Below are 20,649 nucleotides of genomic sequence, written 5' to 3' on the forward strand. Positions count from 1 at the left end.
CCAATTGAATTAACACATTGACTATCATAATGCAATGTATACACCTCTCTCCTGCAATGCCGGAGTCTTCCACTAGATGAGCTACAAAGTGGATTGAACTCATCTCAGAAATATGGTGGAATTCAAAAAAAGGAAAACTTGGAACTCTGATTGGGAAAGGGGATGTTATTAAGTGTTCACATTGCTTTCAAGGGTGGTGGGTTTTAAACTCCACGCGGGAAGCCGCTCTTAGGACGTAAAGAAACGTGCGTCTCGCTCACCCTAGCTCCCAACTTAGGTTGTCACCTCAGTGTGAAGTCATTCAGCCGAGCAGCGAGACACCAGCACCTGCGGAACACAGAGAGAGAGAGAGAGAGAGAGAGAGAGAGAGAGAGGCGCCTCATGAACGGGTTCAGCATGCCCAATGGAGGTGGCGCAAGGTCGTCGCAGGATGCAGGAGCCGTCGCCTGCACGCCTGACAAAGCTGCCGACTACGCCAACTATTTCTGCACCTACGCCTTCCTGTACCATCAGAAGGAGATGCTCTCTGACCGTGTGCGCATGAACGCTTACCACGACGCCATTTTCAAGAACACCAAGCACTTCAAAGACAAGGTGTGGACCTTCTCTGTTATGTTTTTAGATCGGCATAGGATGTCTGGATGCCGCAAAGGAGAGTTTATAACGAATCATTGCTGGCGACGTGTTGTGGTTTGCCGTAGGAAGTCCTAACAAATGTTTAGGAATGTACATAATATCTCGTGACTTATGCGCTTTACAGCAGAAGACAGGCCCATTAAAATTTAGTAAGTCAAAGATCTGCACCGAAGCGTGTATTCTCCATTTGTTTCTGTGCTAATTCGATTATTTGCTTTCTGTGTTGAGAGGACTAACCAGCTTCAAATCTAAGCATTTTGGGAGTCATCTTAATGGGAGTGCACTCGCATGCTTCTGTTTTAAGAAGCTTGGTTGCTTGGTCTACTACAGCCCACTGCTAATGTCATGCAACTTAGGCTGCAACATGGGTTTGCTATAACTGCATTGCAAGTGACCTTACATTGATGCATTTTGCAGTAGATTGTGACTCCAATGTGTGGTGGAGCATCTGACAAAACTGAGGATGGGCTCAACTGCCTAAGTTCTGTCACACTAATAACAGTTGCGGTACTAATTTGATACTTAACTATTGTTTTCTATATTCGAGAAATCTAACAAGCTTCAAGCCTGATCATTTTGGGAGTCATTTTTAGTAGGAGTCACTCACATGCTTCTGTTTTAAGAAGCTTGGTTGGTTGGTTGATAATTCACTGCAGATAGCATGCAACAGAGGTTGTAACACCAGTTTGCTGCAACTGCTTCAGTGACCATTTTCCCTGCAGTTTGCAATTGGTCATGAGTCCAATGTATAGTGGGATATCTAACAAAACTGAGGGTGGGCTCAAGTGCCTAAATTCTGTCCCACTAACAACATGTTATATATGACTGGCTCTACACATTTAACCACTTAAAGTTTGGGATCAGCGCAAAATAAGTTCTTAAACGTGTTCGAGCAAGCCAAAATTGTCCAAAGTTCTTTCTTTCATGTGTCGTGGCAAGAATAAGACATATGCTTTTAACTCCTACATTGGAAATATCTTCCTTCTCTAATATACTTCTGCACATGTTATAATGAGCTGATTTGCTAGGTCTTTCCTAGGCTTGAAAGGAGGCTTTTGCATCCAATATCATTTGTAGACGCTTTCAAACTAGTATCTTTTGCTTTCAATAATATGTGCTCTCTTTATCCATCCCTTTTTTAATTCTAGAACTTAGATCTAATGGTTGAACTTATTTTCTCCTTCAAATTGGCCTCGGGTGAGATGTCATCACTAAGAAGTAGTCATGTTAGGGGTGTTTTCATTTACATCTCATTGGTTAGTGGGCTGCTTGGGTGGGCATTTATGATTTTTCCTAGGTTGGGCAGCTCATTTATTGTCCTAGACACTTGCTTTTATGGCTGGCTGACTGTGCTCTAGAGATCTCAAGGATTGCTGCATAAGAGGTTCTACAACCCATAATGGCTATTTGTAGATGTTCCTCTACTTTGTCTTGCATTTGATGGAGAGAGAGATTGGGTGTGCTAAAGAGGGTCATCGAGAGTTGTGCTACCAAGGTGTATATTGTTTGCATCTCATCTGTGGATTCCATTGCTAGTTCTTGATCATTATTGTGTTTATCATTCTTGTGTTCTTTCTTTTTGTTTTCTTGAGTGCTTATGTTTCGATAGTTCCACTTCCTCTACACACTCTCACATGGTTTCTAATGCCTAGCATCCTTGAGTTTGGTGCTAGCTTGTTTGTGTGTTTTGCTATGCCTGTTGCAGTAGATTTTGGAGGACAACTTGCGTTATTTGCCTTCCTTGGCACGCTCTATCCTTGGGCAGCTTGTTGCAATATATAGAACATTATGTCTTCTCCCTTTGTCCCTCATTGAGACTCAAATGATGCTATGGCATATGTGATACTTCTTTAGTGCATCTTCAAAGAGGCCTTATGACAATTACCTTTTGTGGGATGGCTTTGGAGAGATGGGCCAAGCTTCATTTCAACCCTTAGGAACAGTTGGAATGCTTATCGAGGATCCCTTGACCCTTGAAACGGCTGTTCTCATTTCAAGTTCATACCGTGTCCTCCTTGTTGCATGTTATTTCTTGCCATTTCCACTTCCTTTGCCCTTCCACATCTTCTTTCTTTCTTATATTTAGCTAACATAGGTCTCACCTTAACCTAATATAAGTGCTTCATGGAATGTTATTTCATTTGCATCATCAATAAAAAATCTCCCTTATATGCACATGTTTCAGCGCGCACGCGTGCACACATTCACACGTGTGTGTGTGTGTGTGTGTATTTACTCCCTCATTGTCCACCATGTAGGTTATTCTTTATTTCCTCTACACCTAGGAAGCTTGTTGTGTTGCATAGAACAAATCACATCTTCTCTAATTGCTACTTATTGAGAATTGAATGATGCCAGAGCACATGTGATACTTATTCGATGCATGCCCAAAAAGGCCCTATTGCAACTACTCTTGTGGGGTGGCTTTAGAGGCATGGGCCAAGCTTCCGCACATGTAAATGATTAGGTTTAGACTCTTAAGCTCGAGGTTGGAGATTCCATACATGTGTTTCTTCTATGAGTTACCACAATCCAAGACTGTTTGTATCATGTTTGTGGCTTCACAAGAGGCATACTAGGTGGGAATTTTGCTTTACAAACTACCTGTGAGTATAATGGTAGGAAAACACATTGCAGACTTAAACTCACTAGCACAATGGCTAGCCTTTAGCACATGACCTCCATGTTGATAGAGTATGAATATGTTGAGGTTGTAGGGGGTTTGCCTTCTCCAGTTGGAAGTGGGTGTTTGACACCTTTGAGTGGAGAGGGACAAATAGGGATTATGGTCTCTCTCGTATTCTTGGTCAGATGATTTTCTATTTTGTGGTTTTTTTATGTGCTTTGATTTATTTGGTGATTTTGAAACCTTGAAGTTGGTGTTCCTTCAGGTTCATTATGGGAGACACAATAGTGAGTTCACTTTTCTCCTAGTTGGTTTTGACATGGGGAACCCCTTCGATATGATGGATGAAGGCGGGGAGTTTATGGCCATGTTAATGCTTTTGTTGGGCTGTTTGTGATCGTAGTCTTTCTAGATGCCTTTGAAATCTGCACAAGATGTTTCCAAAGGTTAGCAAACTTTAAGTATGAAATGATGGTTTTAGATGCATCATCATTTAGAGGCAATTCTTTCATAAAAAAGTAAAAAAGCATATTGATGGCTACTCGAAGTAAGACATTATTCATTTGTGTTGAGAGAAAGCATCGATTAAGGATAGATTTCAAGTTGCATCATTTAACAAAGAAGTTCCATACTTGGATGCACAATGGTCTTAAGTGAAGATCTCTCTCTCTCTCTATATATATTGTTGAAAAGCAACTTGCACTACTAAAGCTGGTTTTGGCAAAAGCAAAATGGGGCCATGTAACCATTGCCAAAATAGTTAGGAAAGGGTGGTAATAGGTATGCGGAGACACTTGGGATGGTGGTTTGCTACATATAAGGGTACATATTTGGATTTGATAGGTCTTGATGTGCGATGTAGCACATAAAGTGACAAGGATATAAATTGTGTATTACGTGTGGGTGTTGGAGCACAAGACTTCAAGACAAACATTGATGAATGTGTATCGGACTTGAATTTTGGAGGATGCTTGTCATGTCACTAACAATGTAGATACCCAAATGTGGCAAGTGTTGGTGGGTAGTTTGGGCTATTTAGCTCTCAAGGGTATGTAAGCCAAGAGAAGGAAGTATCAAAGTCGTAGGGTGCCTTGGCAAGAACTCGAGAGCTACAAGCACATAAGGAGGCAGATATTGCTGTTTGTCGCATCTCTATGTAGAAGGTATCCCTTTTCAGGAAGTAAAGTGCATGTATTTCCTTGGCATATGGTGAATACAATAGGTTAAGTTGGCTAGCTTAAAGTCTCCTTTGTATCATAATTTGCATACAAAGGACCTTGTGGATAAGTTTACCTTGTGGATAAGTTTAAATGCATCGATTGTGATTTGCTTGATATTATGGAAAAGTGAGAGAGATGGATGTAATACTATTTGTAATGAATGGTTAGATATAGATGCAAACTCATCATAAATATCATTGCTACATCTATTTAAAGAAATTATCGAAGTCATAGGGTATTTTGGCAAAAGCTTGGGAGAGACAAGCTTGTAAAAGACACATTTGTTGTTCTTCTAGCCATGTTATGAGAGTGATCAAAACTTGGCAAGGATAAGGATTGTTGTCTCATAACTTTTAAGAGAATAACTTAAAGAAAAAGAAGAAAAAGAACAAGCTGATTCTTTATTATAAGAAGATGGAGCACACAATATATTTCTTGATACAAGATCAATACAATGATGCAAACAACAAGGCCAGACTCATTGTACAAGAAAAGTTCTTGATATAAGGCTAGACCAAATATAAGACAAAACAAGAACTTGAGATACATGGATTGAACCAGGAGTGGAGATGATTTACCTTGTAGGAGCATCATAATTAGTGGAGGGGGTTTAAAGGGCTTGTAGCTCGAGATCCCTATTTATGTTATAGTAGGAGGCTAAGGGAAAGCTTCTAGATATGAGATGATGTAAGCATTGACATAAGAATATGATGACTAAGCATGATCACATCATTGATAATGTAAGTATTGTTGATATACGTAGTGATAGAATCAGTACTAATGTCAGTGCACTAATGGCTAAGGGAAAGCTTCTAGATATGAGATGATGTAAGCATTGACATAAGAATATGATGACTAAGCATGATCACATCACTGATAATGTAAGTATTGCTGATATACGTAGTGATAGAATCAATACTAATGTCAGTGCACTAATGCTAGTAGTCTTTTATAAATTTCCAATGAAGATTCTAGAACCTTCTAGGATCTTCAAAAACTTTCTAGAACGTTTTGAAAGTTTCAAAAGATACTAGATTTTTGTGTATCCATGACATTATCCCCTTTTTCAACAATGAGTTTTACAAGGAGCGATGGGTTTCTTGATATGACTCTTGGTTTCAGTAGATTGTTGGTGAAACTCTTTTACTTTAGTAGGTGCTTGATGGAGGTTGGAGGTTGGTTTCCATGTTTCCTCACTAGTATTGTAGCCCTTCCAATGAACAAGATATTTAAGTCTTGCATGAGAGATTTTGAAATCAAGGATTATCTTGATTGCGTACTTTTGGGTGTCCTTTAATCTCAATGGTGGTGGTGTTTGTAGGTTCCTTTCCCTTATTGAGGATGCATGGGAAGGCTCCAAGATTGAGACATGGAATGTTGGGTGAATTCTCATCGATTGCAATAAATGGGGGGGGGATAATTGATTGGATTTACCAGGTCAATGATCTTGAATGGCTTAAGTCCTTGATAATCCAACTTTTGGGAAGGGCAAGGAGTACAAATCTTGCCACCATAAAAGCTAACTCTATCTCTAGTATCGTAAGTTGGATGTTGCATTCGCTGTTGATCAATGATGTTTTAACTCCTTATAGATTTTTGAGGAGTGTTTAGCTAGATTCATAGTTGTTGGATTTTTTTTTTTTTTTGGGTGACTTGTATAAGTACTGATTTTAGGGTGTCTTTCATAGTTGGAAAAGAATGGGATTTGTCCAATAGAGGTATGACTAGCATTGTTGTAGGCTAATTTATCCATAGGAAGTATATCCACCTAATGATCTTGATGGTAGTTTATTCTACATCTGAGATATTGTTCCAAGACTTAATTTATTCTCTGTGTAGAAGGTTGCCACTCGGCAAAACTTGCCCATGCAAGTGAGGGAAAGGCTATTAGAGGCTAGTGGAGCCTCATTCCAACATTGTGGAGGTTAAGAGAGGAGGAGAGAGAGCTACTGCTACAAATTTCCAGCTATTGGTGATCAGCTCAGCCATTAGAGGTTGTCAAAGAGCTTCCCCTAGTTGATCAAGAGGCCATTGGAGGCAAGTGATAGCCTACCAGGGTTGTCTATAGACAAGGGACAACAATTTTGGGTCTACAAGGGTAGGCGACAATTGGGCTCTTGTTGATGGTGGGCTGCAATAAATCTACCATCCGCAATAGGGCAGCATTAAATTTTATATAATTTTTTGATGAAACTTTGAAATTTCTCTTTCCCTAGCTTCCTCTCTATTTTCTTAGCCAATTTATAGTTTGCTCAAGAGATCTCAGCCAAATTCAATCCCAAGATGGTGCAATTGAAGAATTTCTATCGCTAAACTCTACTCATCAGCAAAAATTAAGGTTTACCAATTGATGTGGGAAGAGTGTTGAGTAATTAAGGCATAGCATTGGAAAATCAGCAATTGAAATTTGGGCATTTCAAAGAATTTCAAGAGGTTAGCTAGCCCACATTAAGTTTGGGGCACGAGTTTTCATCCAAGGAGCACATTGAAGGCCAATCCCCAATCAAACCAAGAGGCAAATTAGTTTGAAGTCTTGTCGGTTTTGCTATGGACAACAAGATATATTGAAGATTGACTATTAGAGGAGATGAGGTTGGATTTCGGTGTATTTCAACCTTTAACAATACAAGTTATAGAAATATTGCAAGGGGTGCTAGTTTTGGGGCCAAGCGGATGTTCTCTATCCAAGATTAAATGGTAACATTTGCATTGCACTTTATGCAAATTTTGTGCTTGCTAGAACTAGTGTTAAATCAGGTCATCTACCACCCATTCCCAAAAGAATTGGCAGGTTTCATGGTTCCTTTGCTGGGACACCATCAACTCCCTTGATTTGGTGGGTTGTGCTACTTGAATGGAAGTCAAAAGCTTTGTTTTAGTGCTAAAATTGTAATCAATTGAGCATTACAATAAGAATGTCTTCATATGTGAGATGGAGTCAAGCAATGATGAGGCTTCTCAATTTGAAAATTCAGTGTGTTAGGGGAAATGCATTGACTAATCTTGGACAAGGCACTCAGCATGGGCAACAAGCATTTATTGTTGGTTTAGACCAAAATGCGGGTCTTCTAGGTTTCTTGAAGTTGATCATCAGCAAGAGGAAGAGGAAATTGATAACCAATTTACGGATCAACCAAGGACCATAGCTAAAATGTTTGTGCAATTGGCAAGCGAGCCTCAATTTATGTCCTTTTTGCCCTATCTAAAGGAGGGTAGCAAAGACAGAAATAGGAAATCGTTTTCAAGAGCTTTGGGACATCAAGATGCACTGAAGGAAGAGCCAAAGTAGCAAGATGATTCTCCAAATGTGGATAATGAGCATAAGCAAATGATGCCAATGGGGCAATGGATCCATATGCAAGGCCAACTTGGAAGTGCTAATCCAATGCTTTTTGGGCAACAAGGCATACATGTTAATGTGGATCACCCAAAATACTTTGGTTGTGGTTTGGTTTTCGAGCAATGGTTGGTAATGCCTCAGCCATGGAAATGCAAGGACCAAATGAATTTGGTATGCAGCCACCTATGCATGGTATGCAAGGTCCAATGTATCCAAGTATGGCAAGTGGGATGCAAAAACTTGTGTATAGTTATTAGTAATGTTGGCATGATACTTGGGACACAAGGTAGCATGGTTGCCAACGTGTATATGCAAGCTTTTGTATTTGGGACTCATGGTATTAATGTTGGTCATGCATATGCTTTGTATAGTACTGGTTATGAGGGTAATGCAATCAATGTATCATTTTTGGCAGCAATTTGAAAGTTCCAAGGATCTGCGTGATCTAAAGGGAAAAATATCTAGAACCTAGTGTAGGTTTTTAGGTAAGAAGAGTTAGAGGTAAATTGTAAAATTTCCATGTGCTTTTGGGTGAAGTTCTAGTATTGTTTCATTTATTGATGGATACAAATGGATGGAGGGTGACCTAGTAGATCATTCTCAGTGATGCACTTTACCTTGATGTGTTTCACCTAGAGTCGATTTGGGATTAGACTCATTTAGGTTCAATAGGGTTGAGGTTCAAAAGTATTGCTTGATGTTGAAGGGGGAGATTGCATCTCCACTCTTGTATTTATGGATGAGTTAGCTATGTAGTGGATCTTGGATATACTTGGTTTGTATCTGGGTTATTGTGTGCTTATAGTATTTTTGCTATTGGGATAATGATTTAGTGTATTAGTCATTGTAAGTTCGCACATAGATGTGTATGGTTTGCACCTAGGCTCTGAAACTATACATTTTTAAGGCTATGGACATGTGGAGTACATGGGATACATGGAATGTACATTTGCATGTGATGTATATGTACAAGGTATGTACGGGTAACATGGATGGTATACAAGTATACTTGTAGGTCATGTATGAGAAGTACATTTGCTTAAGTTACATGCAATTTGCAACTAATGTATGCTTTACATAAGTATCATGCAGTACATCATTGATATGCAGCAGTAGCTATGCTTAGTTGATTCATGTGTGTGGATCATAACTATTTTCAGTAGCTAGAATTTTAGTCATGCAAAGGACACGAGCATGCTTAAGCAACAAGTGCGTATGTTGTTTGACTGTGATGTCAATATGTATTTCTAGTAGTGGCAATGAATGATTTTGATAAATTGCAGTACAATCAATGGTGGTCTCAATGATTTCAAGAGAGGAAGGTCTGTCATAGGGAGTGAATTTTTTAATACATTGCTTAGCATTTGATTTAGTTGTTAATCATTAATTGGTTTTGAAAGCAAAAGTATAATAAGCTATATTGGATAGGTACTAGGTGGTGCTTGGTGTCAATTTTGGCCTAGGGCATTTATTTGAGCAATAAGTGTTAGTAGCGACACTAGGAACTAGGCTTAAATTAATAGCTAGTTCAAGGGTCAATTCATGCATAGGACCACTTGGGGGTAGAAATTTTAGCCAATTTAATTGTGGATGGGTATTGCTAATTTTCTAGGTAGAGACAAAGGGCTAAATTAATTTTCGAATGATTAATTTTGACAAATCAATTAAATGGTTGAAAGATGTCTTCAAAAGGGTGCCACTTGGCAAAACTTGCCCATTCAAGTGAGAAGAAGGCTATTAGAGGTTGGTGGAGCCTCATTCCAACATTGTGGAGGCAAGGAGAGGAGAGAGAGTTGCTACTCCAATTTTCTAGCCATTGGAGGTTGTTAAAGAGTAGCCCCTAGCTCATCAAGAGGCCATTGAAGGCATGTGATAGCACTTTAGGTTGTCTACAAGTAGGTGACATTAAATTTGGGGCCCACAAGGACAAACAATTGCATGTGGGGCTCTTGTTGATGGTGGGTTGTAGTCCATTAACTATTCACAAGGCATCATTAAATTTCAGCCAATTTTGGTGATGAAACTTTGAATTTATTTTTTCTCTCTCTCTCTAGCTTTCTCTCTATTTTCTTAGCCAATTCACATCTTCTCTTAAGAGATCTTAGTCAAATTCAGTCCAAGAAAGGTGCAGTTGAAGAATTTTTGTTGCTAAAATCAAATTATAGTAGAAATTAGGGTTTAGTAGCCACCTGTAAGAGTGCTAAAAAATTAGGTCCTAGTATTGAAAATTCAGTAGCTGAAATTTGGGTATTTCGAAGGAATTTCATGAGGCTAGCTAGCCAACATTATGTTTGATGCATAATTTGTCATTCAAGGAGCAAATTGAATCTCGTGCAAACCAAGGCGTAAATTGGTTTTAAGGCTTGTTGGTTACTGTCGACAATAAGATACATTGAAGATTGAAGGAGATTAGGTTGGATCTTAGTATATTTAACCTTTAGCAATATAAGTTAAAGAAATATCACAAGGAGCACTGGTTTCAGGGCTGATCGTTTGTCCAATGTCCAAGATTAAGTGGTAGCATTTGTATTTTAGTTTGTTGTTCAATGTTCAAGATTAAGTGGTAACACTTGTATTTTAGTTTATTTAAATGCTTGTTGTAATTAGTGTGAAATGAGATCATCTACCACCCATTTCCAAAAGGATTGGTTGGTTTTACTATCAACCACTACAACAGTCTTGTGGGTAGAAATAAAGTGTGCCATCTTGGTGAATCTATTAACAACCATGAGAATGGGGTTCAATCCCTTTAAAGGAGGTAGATTGATCATAGCAAAAAATTGAGATAGATGACCTAGTGTTATTAAGGATAGGTGAGAGGTGCAGTAACCCATGAGGTCGATGGTAGGGATTATGGCTCTATTGCATGTATCATATGTATGTTTGAATTGTTTGATTAATTTTTACATTTGAGGCCATTAGAAGTCTTGATATATGGGCTCTATTGTCTTGTTGACTCTAAAATGTCTTTCAGTTGGAAGGTCATGCCTTGTTTGAAGTATATGTAATCAAAGTGATTTGGGTCGTATATTAGAAGCACTTGATATTAGAAGAGACGTTAAACTTCTTGGAAATCTTCAAAATTTGTACATCTTTCTTGCATTTTTTGTTTAATATTTTGAGCAAAGAGATCCTTGGAAAGTTTTTTCTTTACTATTAGAAGGAAGCTGGATCTTTTGGAGCCTTGCTTGATATTGAATATGTGAAGAAAACTGCTAGGGTTTGCAAAGAGGACACATAGAGTATATGACCACGACAGAAACACAAAGAGACAGACATAGACACAGAGGGCAAAACTCAAACCCTAAATGCAAAACTCATAAACTCAAACCCTAAACGCAAAACTCAAAACTCAAACGCAGAAACTCAAATACAAACATAAGAAGGGAGAGAGAGCACAACTCTGAAGTGAATGAATGCTGTAAATGAATGTAAGAGTGTACATTGTGGTCAAGGGTAGAGCAATGCTAGAGTGTGATGTCTATTGGAGACGGATCCCAAGTCTGTGACCACTAGTCGGAGTGTAGGAGTGCTGAATAGTGAATGGAGCAGCAGGCTGGTCACCAAAATGCAATAGTCTGGAGGTTGGAAACTGGTAAACGCAGTAGTGTACCGCCGATCGGAGGCTGGAAATTGCGCACAGTCTGCCGTAAACAGCAGGCTGAAACAATGTTTGATGCGGTTGGCAATGAGTGGATGATCAGATCGCAGCAGATGATAATGTCACCAGCTGCTGACACCAGCATGGATGAAGGCGCCAATAGCAGGAGCAAACACGGATGGAGTGGTTGCAGTCTCGAGGGTTGGACTGCCACGTGGGAGGAGGTTGATGGCTGAAATTTGCACGTGGAGTGAGAAACCTGCACAGATGGAACGAGGCTGAATGGGGACAGCCTGTCTATTTATAGATGTGAAAGGGCGCCCCAAAAATTAGGGTTTCCACTAAACTCTCTTGAATCGCTCCCCATTTTAGGGTTTCCACTGAACTCTCTCGAACCGCTCCTTGTTTTAGGGTTTTACTCTAGAAGAGCATTTTCTAGTGTGTTTTGGGGCTGTTGAAGAGGCTAATCAACAAGTAATGCATGGTTTAGCTCAACACCCTCTCTTAGGTCCAAAATTAAGTCGAAAGGTTAGGCCAACCACTTTGATGTTTATTGATCCCAAGGCGTTCCATCCCAAAGCAACAAGGGCATCCGACAAAGGGTGCATGTCGGCTACCCAGTGGCCTACCAAGACGATAGAGATGATGGTTATCTTACCAAGAGAATCCAAGTAGTCACCCTAGAGAGGACAGAGCATCGGACAAAGGGTGCACGTCCGCTGCCCAGTGTCCTATCAAGCACTACAAAGGCGGATGGAACTACATGGAACTTTTATTTTGTGAATAAGTGAGGTAAATTTTATGGGATGCGGTTGATTGAGTAATAGTTACCTAAAATTTGAGAGTAGGGAGAGTATACTCAACACATCACAAAACAGAACAAGCTAACCCATCCACTAAGGGTGTTGATGACGAGGAAAAATAGGTGATGAGGTATCCATGTGATGAAGAAGGATAGTGGTGTGGTGATATTTGCCGCCGTTGGAAACAGCTTAGGATTTACTCAAGTGATGCTTTGCACAATGGGATGCAAAGTATGCTACATGTTGAAGAATGCTCATGTAGCAAGTGTCACTTGGACGGTGTCCCTCATGGGGAAATTGTTCACTTGCCCAAGCGCCTTAGTACAAAGATGATGAAATCATGCAATGTAAAGGGTAAGGTACAACAGGGGGGAAAAGCCGATATCGAAGACAAAGTGCTAAAGTCTGTAGAATACCAAGAAGGGTAGGAACCCCCTCTCAACGTGGATGTAGATGTCGAAGAAGGAAGAGGAGCTTGATGTCGGTCTTTGGATGGTATTGAGAGCCATAAGGAATGAAAGAAGAGGAAGTAGATGAAGTGGATGAAGCACCTCGCTAGAAGAGCAAGGTAGAAGTCACTGCTATGATAGCATCGAGAGAGATGTTACACGATCCATCTTAGGAGGGGAAACTGCCGTATTGGAAGAAGAGCAAGAACTCCTAGGATAATGAAAACATAAAAGGAACGGTGCGCATCCCCATGTCTCTTGTCCAGGTAGGACCAAAGCAATCTGCAAGTTAGCCCTACATTGAAAGACAAAACCTTGCAAAAGAGATGAGAATCTGCAAACACAGAGGTAAGTGATGAGATGCTCCAGAGCAAAACATAACAGAAAGAAAATCATACGTAAAATAAATGCGATGAATGTGTATGTGTGTGAGTAAATACAACGGAAGTTAAAATAATGGAAAGCTAAGGACAATGAATCCTATGGGCCCGACTCTAAGAGTGAAAAATGAATGCTAGACTGACCTAGGGTATCCGAAAGGACCTAGAGACATTCTAGTCTAAGAAGGTGGCCACTATTGCGTACGTCCAATAGCAGGGCTTTGCCAAGGGAATGCCTGACGAGGTGGGGAGGAAGGTGAGATAGATGCATGAAGTGCAACGGGATCGGAATCTGCGGAATCAGCTAGTCCCTCAGGGGTAGTGAAAGAGATATGCTGTTGAGGTTGTCCTCGAGCCACATGTCGAGCAGCAACAACGGGTGTTGAAGGAGCAGATGAAGCAGGAGCGGAAGATGTAGCCCCCCTGGGCTGTGCAATCGCAATGGTCTGTAGAGGCTTTTTAGGTGGAAGATCTTGGGCCTTGGAGCGACACTCTTCGTCCACATGGCTTGCTCTCTGGCAATGTGTGCAAAACCGGTTTTTCTTAGGGAGTTGTTGCCCGATAGGTCTAGCTTCTTTGGTTCCATTTGAGGAAGAGGAGGCACCCTTTGATTGACTTGCCTTTGCATCTTGCGAGTTCTTGCCACTGGTGGATTTTCCTCCTGAAGAAAAGGCAACCAACCCCCTCTGCTTTGAATAAGATTGTGATGAGGATTTCTTGGGGACTTGATCATGCAGTCTTGCGTAATGCAAGAACTAGCACTCAAACTTGTAGAAGGTTGGCAATCGAGATTGAGAGATGATGGGAAACTTATTAAAGAAGAATATAACTTGATCGTCATTTGACTTTGGAGAGCCAGTAGTGGCGAACTCGGCAAGTAACCGCCTATATTTAACCAGCTTGACTTTCACATCGTTTCCTTTCTTAATTGAGAACTCTTGAAGCTCAAAGTCGAGATTGATGTTCTGAGTACGATCGCGAACCGTATAGCGGTCGAGAAGGTGACTCCAACACTCTGATGCGAGCAGGAAGTGCTACAACTGAGAGTGAAACTCAAGAAGCAATCCCTGCATCAGATCAACAGATGAGGTCCCAAAGACATTGAGACTTAAGCACTTGTTGTATGAAATTAGACCAAGTGGTGAAATTTGACCCGTTAAAACGTGTCTTATTCGCGAAGGCATTCTTGGCCGTTGCAACATGAGTGGTAGTGGGCTCGGAGATGGACAGTGTGAAAAAGTGTAGTGTGGGTAGGATGGGGGAGTGGAGTACACTTGGGAATGGGCCCTAGAGTGCCCACCAGGCATACGAGTAGTGTGCAAGGTGGATCCATAGGTAGGGATGGGTTGAGTAGGCATGGGCATGATAGCCACATTAGGAACCCGAGGAGGTGGGACGGTAACACGGGAAGCAGAAGAGGGGAATCCCTGTGTAGGTGTCACCCAAGGATGCCCATCATAATCGACCCAGGAGTTATGGGTGTGCTCATTTGCGGAAAGGTGAGAGGCACTGTGTTAAAGGGTGGCATTCCCCCTAACGAAGTACCATGGTGCAAAGAGGTAGAAAATGGGGTGGAGAAGGAAAAGGTGCTAGGGGTAGAGATGGAAGATCCAACCCCTAGGGTGTGATGCATATGTGGAGTGTAATCCAAGGTTTTGGAAAGATGATGAGAGGTGATCAAGGTGTGATAGTGAAGAGGGTGGGATGGGAGGGAAGTGAGAAGTGTGTGTGATAAGCTCAAATGAAACATAAGCCGTGAGTCCCCTCTATTGAAGTTCACATATGCAAAGCCATCCGGATCTTGTACCTCAAAAGAAGAAACAGGGGAGGGTTTTGATTCATGCAACACAAAAGAATTGGTACAAAACTTGGCATTGGACCTGGTTGAGATGATGAAGATGGATCGCCGGATGTTCCGAATGCCGTATGTCCTCCATGATTGGGGAGAGGTGGCCAGCCTCACCAACCAGTCCGAATGTGGTAGCAAAATGTAGGAGGGGTGTAAACATCACCGTACTTGTTGCGATAGTACTCCTCAAAGTCCTCTATTATGTTAATGAAATTTGGTGAATGTGGAGTGTCGTCCTCCTCATCGAGTCCGTAATGCCGTCTCAGGTCCTCCAATGATGGAGAAGTTTAATAAGACATCATACGAATTGAAGGTCTTTGGGACATTGTGATTCAGGTACAAGTCGTATTGTGTGCCTTGCACAAAGACTAGCTCTCCACAATATTCGTAGGATACTCTTCACAAGAGCATCGGCTCTGATACCATGTGAAGAAAACTGTTAGGGTTTGCATTGAGGATACGCAGAGTGTACGACCACGACAGAAACACAAAGAGACAGATACAGACACTGAGGGCAAAACTCAAACCCTAAATGCAAAACTCAAAACTTAAACTCTAAACGCAAAAGTCAAAAACTTAAACCCTAAATGCAAAACTTAAAACTCAAACACAGAAACTTAAACACAATTCTGAAGTGAATGAATGCTGTAAATGAATGTAAGTGTACAGTGTGGTCAAGGCAAGAGCAATGCCGGAGTGTGATGTCCATTGGAGACGGATCTCAAGTCTGTTACCACCAATTGGAGTGTAGGAATGTTGAATAGTGAATGGTAGCAGGCTAGTCACCAAAACGCAGTACTCTGGAGGTTGGAAACTGGTAAACGCAGAAGTGTATTGTTGATCGGAGGTTGGAAACTGGGTATAGTTTGCTCTAAACAGCAGGCTGAAACAATGTCTGATGTGGCTGGCGATGATTGGATGATCAGATCGCAGCAAATGATGATGTTGCCAGCAGCTGATGTCAACATGGATGAAGGCGCCAATAGGAGGAGCAAACACGGATGGAGTGGTTGTAACCTGCCTGTTCACTGGGAAGGGCGGTAGTGTACAACCAAAATAAATAAATGCTTTCACCCAATTTAACAGTCGCCCACTTTACCTGAACTTAAAGACACAGAATCAAGAAGACATATAGGAAGCTAGAATGCTCTTGTTGCAACACATACACCCTGTTGGCCCCTAAGTTAGGCGCCCCTTGCGGTATTTCTTTATTTTTAAAAAGAGAAAGTACAATGGGCTGTCTTTCACCTATTCTGGGTGAAATTTGACAGCATAACAGTACAATTACTGACCCAAATCAAGTTGACCAGGATGGGAAACTCTGCCCAAGTCTGAATCTTCTGGTTGGAGTGCAGAATTGACCATTTCAACCTGCTGTATTTACTGGTTCAGACCTGTTCTGAAACCTGTTTACAACTCATACTCTTCCCTGTACTGTTCAGCCCACTGTAATTACTGGTTCAGATCTGTTCTGACACCTGTTCTCAGCTCATATTGTTCCCTCTACTGTTCAGCCCACTGTAATTACTGGTTCAGACCTGTTCTGACACCTATTCTCAGCTCATTTTGTTCCCTGCACTGTCTTGCATCATCTGGGCCAAATGCTCCTTGATTCTGGCATCGATTGGGCTCTGAAATAGCCTCTGAACAGTCCAGAATCAGAACTGATTTAGTGCTGTTTCAGACACTTGCTTGGTGAGGTTACCACCCTCACTTGTTCCTGCTTGTGGGCAGCAAACAACTGCTCCTGTTCCTAGAGAAAAGAGGCTCTTGCCTCATGCAAAAACAGCATATTCTACACAGCTGTACCTGAATCAGAAGAAAAGCCCTTGATTCTGCAGTATAACCGTACTGTCAGGGAGAGAGAGAGAGAGTAGGAAGCAAGCCCAGCCCTAGTGCATCATAGACAAGGTAGACCAGCTCTCAAGAGCTCTCCATCTGCAGCTGTTACTCACAAATGAGCCCCTTTTTGCCCAAAAACTGCATGCCAGCCCTCTTTAAAGAGGTAAGTACACCAATTTGTGCCAAGTGGCAGCACTAGAAGATATTTCCCGTTCCAGCCTTCTGGTCTAAAATTCTCCATGCTCGGTGCAGAATTTGAGCCCAGCATAAACCAGAGGATTGATCCTCGTGCAAAAACGAAGATAATGACGCAAACAGATTCTGGGGTCCAAAAATAGTAACTCCCTAAATTTTAGGAGTTGCTTCCATTGCATCCCACTAGTCTTCTGACCATCTTTGCAGACTATAGCTACATCCAAATTTGTAATGTAGCTCAACTGAAAGTGAATTTTCACTGATGACCCCATATGGACTAATCTCTTGCAGATTTGTCCATCTTCACTTTGAACTAGTCTCTTCAGGCTAGTTCTTCAACACACTTGTCCATATACACTTTCACAAGTCTCTTCCAGGCTTGTCAATCTACAGTGCCATCAGTCTCTTCCAGATTTGTAGTGGACCTTAACTGTCCAGTCTTGACTCACTGAACATTCCTGTCCGTTTCACATACTGGCCATGCAACCTAGGCGTTTAGATTTTAAGAGGGATCCTTCCAAAGAGAAAAACCAAATAAAATATGTAATAAAGAAATCAACAAAAAGGTAATAGTTGTCACAGTCTTGTGACATACCTCCCTCTCGAAATCGCAAACGTCCTCGTTTGCATGAATGTTATACATGCTTCCAGCTAACCCAGTGAACTTACACCTGGCAGCACATGTACAACACATACATGCTATTAGTCAACATTGTGTATTGAACACACTGTTAACACATGTATGTTCTAATTGTGAAACATGGCGGACTATCATCATGTGACTCCACATCACTGTTTCCAGATATAGTGGCCGTTACACCACAATGATATCCCCATAGTGGCAGATTCTCATTTGATGACTCCACATCACCCTGACTAGAGATCTAGTGACCGGTACATCAAAATGATATCCCCACTGAGTCAATTCACAAAATACATGTCCGATCGAGTAACCATTGTTACAACATGTATTCAATTCAATAGAAGTAAAAACTGTATTCTTGCAAGCAATACTTACTTCTTTAGCATTGAGAAAACCATATGGACACAATAAGTGTTAACGTGTACAAAATCTGTTTCTGTACATAATTTCTTTCTTGAGCAATTGTCACCTTGACAATCTATTTCAGCTTAGAGATACAAGGGGTCAAGGTAGGTTGCAAGCGAAATGCTTCAAGGTAAAGTTCCAACACATTAGGTGACTCTGCAAGTTCACCTTCGTCCGTCCACTTAGCATCTATAGTTGGATAGTTCTTGAACTTAACCAAATACCTTCTAGCAACTTTGCCTTTTACTTTCCTTTCCTTGTGTGCCAATACTTGTTCTGGAACAAGAATTTCATCAAGTTCCTCAACTTCGGGCTGTTCCTCAGTTGGCATATCTTCTGGCACATCACCCACATAAGGTCTAAGAAGACTTACATGGAAAGCATTATGAATCTTCCAATTGTCAGGCAATTTCAGCCTATAGCTAACATCACTAATCTTCTCTGTTACTTGAAAAGGCCCATAGTATCGCATACTAAGCTTAGTGAAAAGACTTTCCTTGCCTTTCCGCTTCTTTAAGCGTGCCTTTTCAAACTGCAACAATACCCAATCACCAAGTGAAAATATCAATTCACAACGGTGATGATCAGCAGCTTTCTTTTGCTTTGCCAGAGTCCTTTCAAGGGCATGCTTAACTTTCTGATACATTTCACCCATACTCTGCACATACTGATCTGCCTGAAAGATCTTATCCTTTATATGCAAAATGGGAGAGACCTTTTTACCACCTTCAACAATTTCAAAAGGGGCTTTGCCTGTTGACGAATGCACAGCATTATTGTATGCATACTCGACCAAAGGCAAATACTGCTCCCACTTTGACTTGTGTTCTGACACATAGCACTTAAGCAGATCCAAGACAGTAGAATTTGCCTCTTCTGACTGTCCATCAGTCTGTGGATGAAATGACGATGAGAACTTAAGCGTTGTGCCCATGTTCTCAAATATGCCTCTCCAGAATAGACTTGTCATCTGTGGATCACGGTCACTGACAATAGATTGTGGCATACCATGATACTTGAAAATATTGTACATAAACAAACGTGCCATCTGATCTGGTTTTATCTTCTTCTTGACAGGAATGAAATGAGCCTGTTTGCTAAACCTACAAATAATAGTCTATATCCCATCATTTCTTGTCTGTGTCCTTGGAAGATCAAAGATAAAATCCATAGCTATGCTTTCCCATGGTTTATCCGGAATGGGCAATGGCTGTAAAAGCCTTGGTGCTTTTTGCCTGTCAAACTTGACCTTCTGGCAAATCAAACACTGCCGCACAAAAGCATCCACATCTCTTTTCAGAGTAGGCCAATAAAAGAATGTCTCTACTGCTTTGACTGTTGCATCAATACCACGATGCCCTGCATACGGTGGAGAATGACTCTCTGTCATAACTTTCCGTCTCAATGGCATAGTCAAACATAGTCTACCATGCATCAACATGAAACCGTCCTTGAGAAGATAATGCTCATGATGTTGTCCATTAACAAGTTGGTCAAAGATCCTTGCAAAATCTTCATCATCAGCATACTGTTCCTTCATATCATCAAGCTCATGATGATAAGGAATTGACACAGCTGAAATTTGTGGCTTCCTTGACAAAGCATCAGCCACAACATTCTTTTTGCCTTCCACATGCACAATTTGAAACTAGAACATTGACAAAAAGTTTGCCCAACGCATATGCTTTTCTGACAGCTTAGTCTGAGTTAAGAAATAACGCAATGTCTGATGATCTGTCTGGACTACAAAATCTGCCCCAAGTAGGTAGTGTTTCCAATAAAAAAGCGCAGGAATCACAGCCAACAATTCTTTCTCATAGACCTGCATAGTCTTCTCTGGCCCTCGCAAGATTCTGCTTTCATAAGCACTACCCGGCCATCTTGCATTAACACTGCACCAATGCTATCGCCACAGGCGTCACACTGGACAACAAATGCCTTCCTAAGATTTGGTAGAATGATCACTGGACTAGAAGTCATATTTTCTTTAAGAAGATTAAAAGCTGAAATCTCTTTGTGTCCATTGGAAAGGGATTCCTTTCTTCTGTAAAGCATGTAAAGGTGAAGCAATCTTTGCAAAATTGCGAATGAACCTCTTGTAATAAGAACACAAACCCAAGAAGCTTCTAACATCATGGACAGTCTTCAGATCTGGCCATGTTCTAGTTGCTTCAACCTTAGCAGGATCCATTCGGACACCATCCTTTGACACTATGTGCCCCAGGAACCGGATTTCTTCCAAGAAGAACTCACTTTTCTTGCCATTGATAAGCAATCTATTACTGCAAAGCGCATCAAAGACTGCTTTCAAGTGTTCTCTATGCTCCTGTTCATTCTTTGAAAAGACAATCATGTCATCAAAGAATGTACCAACAAATTGCCTGTATGGACGAAAAATCCTGTCCGTCATTCGATTAAACGTAGCAGGAGCATTAGTAAGTCCAAATGGCATTACCAAGAACTCATAGAGACCAAACGTTGTCCTAAATGTAGTCTTATGCACATCCTCTTGCTTAATCCTGATTTGGTGGTATCCACTCTTCAAATCTATCCTGCTGAAAATTGACGCTCCTTCCAAACGGTCAAGGATGTCGTCAATTCTTGGAATGGGGAATCTATTCTTGATGGTACTCTTGTTCAACGCTCGATAATCTATACAC

The 20,649-nt window shown here is 41.0% G+C and overlaps 1 protein-coding gene across 1 annotated transcript in view; it reads left to right on the plus strand.

The window, feature by feature from the left end:
- The first annotated feature begins 275 nt into the window (after positions 1-275).
- The window catches only part of PRMT10 (protein arginine methyltransferase 10), an 85,669-nt gene continuing 65,295 nt past the window's right edge, over positions 276-20,649 (plus strand). Inside the window, exon 1 of the mRNA XM_087689802.1 lies at positions 276-594. Coding sequence (XP_087545928.1) covers positions 382-594 — 213 coding nt within the window. The 5' untranslated portion in view covers positions 276-381. The remainder of the gene's footprint in view (positions 595-20,649) is intronic.

Source organism: Lygodium microphyllum, chromosome 12 (assembly GCF_053477565.2).
Source record: "Lygodium microphyllum isolate KBCC chromosome 12, Lygodium_microphyllum_v1.1.10, whole genome shotgun sequence".
NCBI classification, from domain to species: Eukaryota; Viridiplantae; Streptophyta; class Polypodiopsida; order Schizaeales; family Lygodiaceae; genus Lygodium; species Lygodium microphyllum.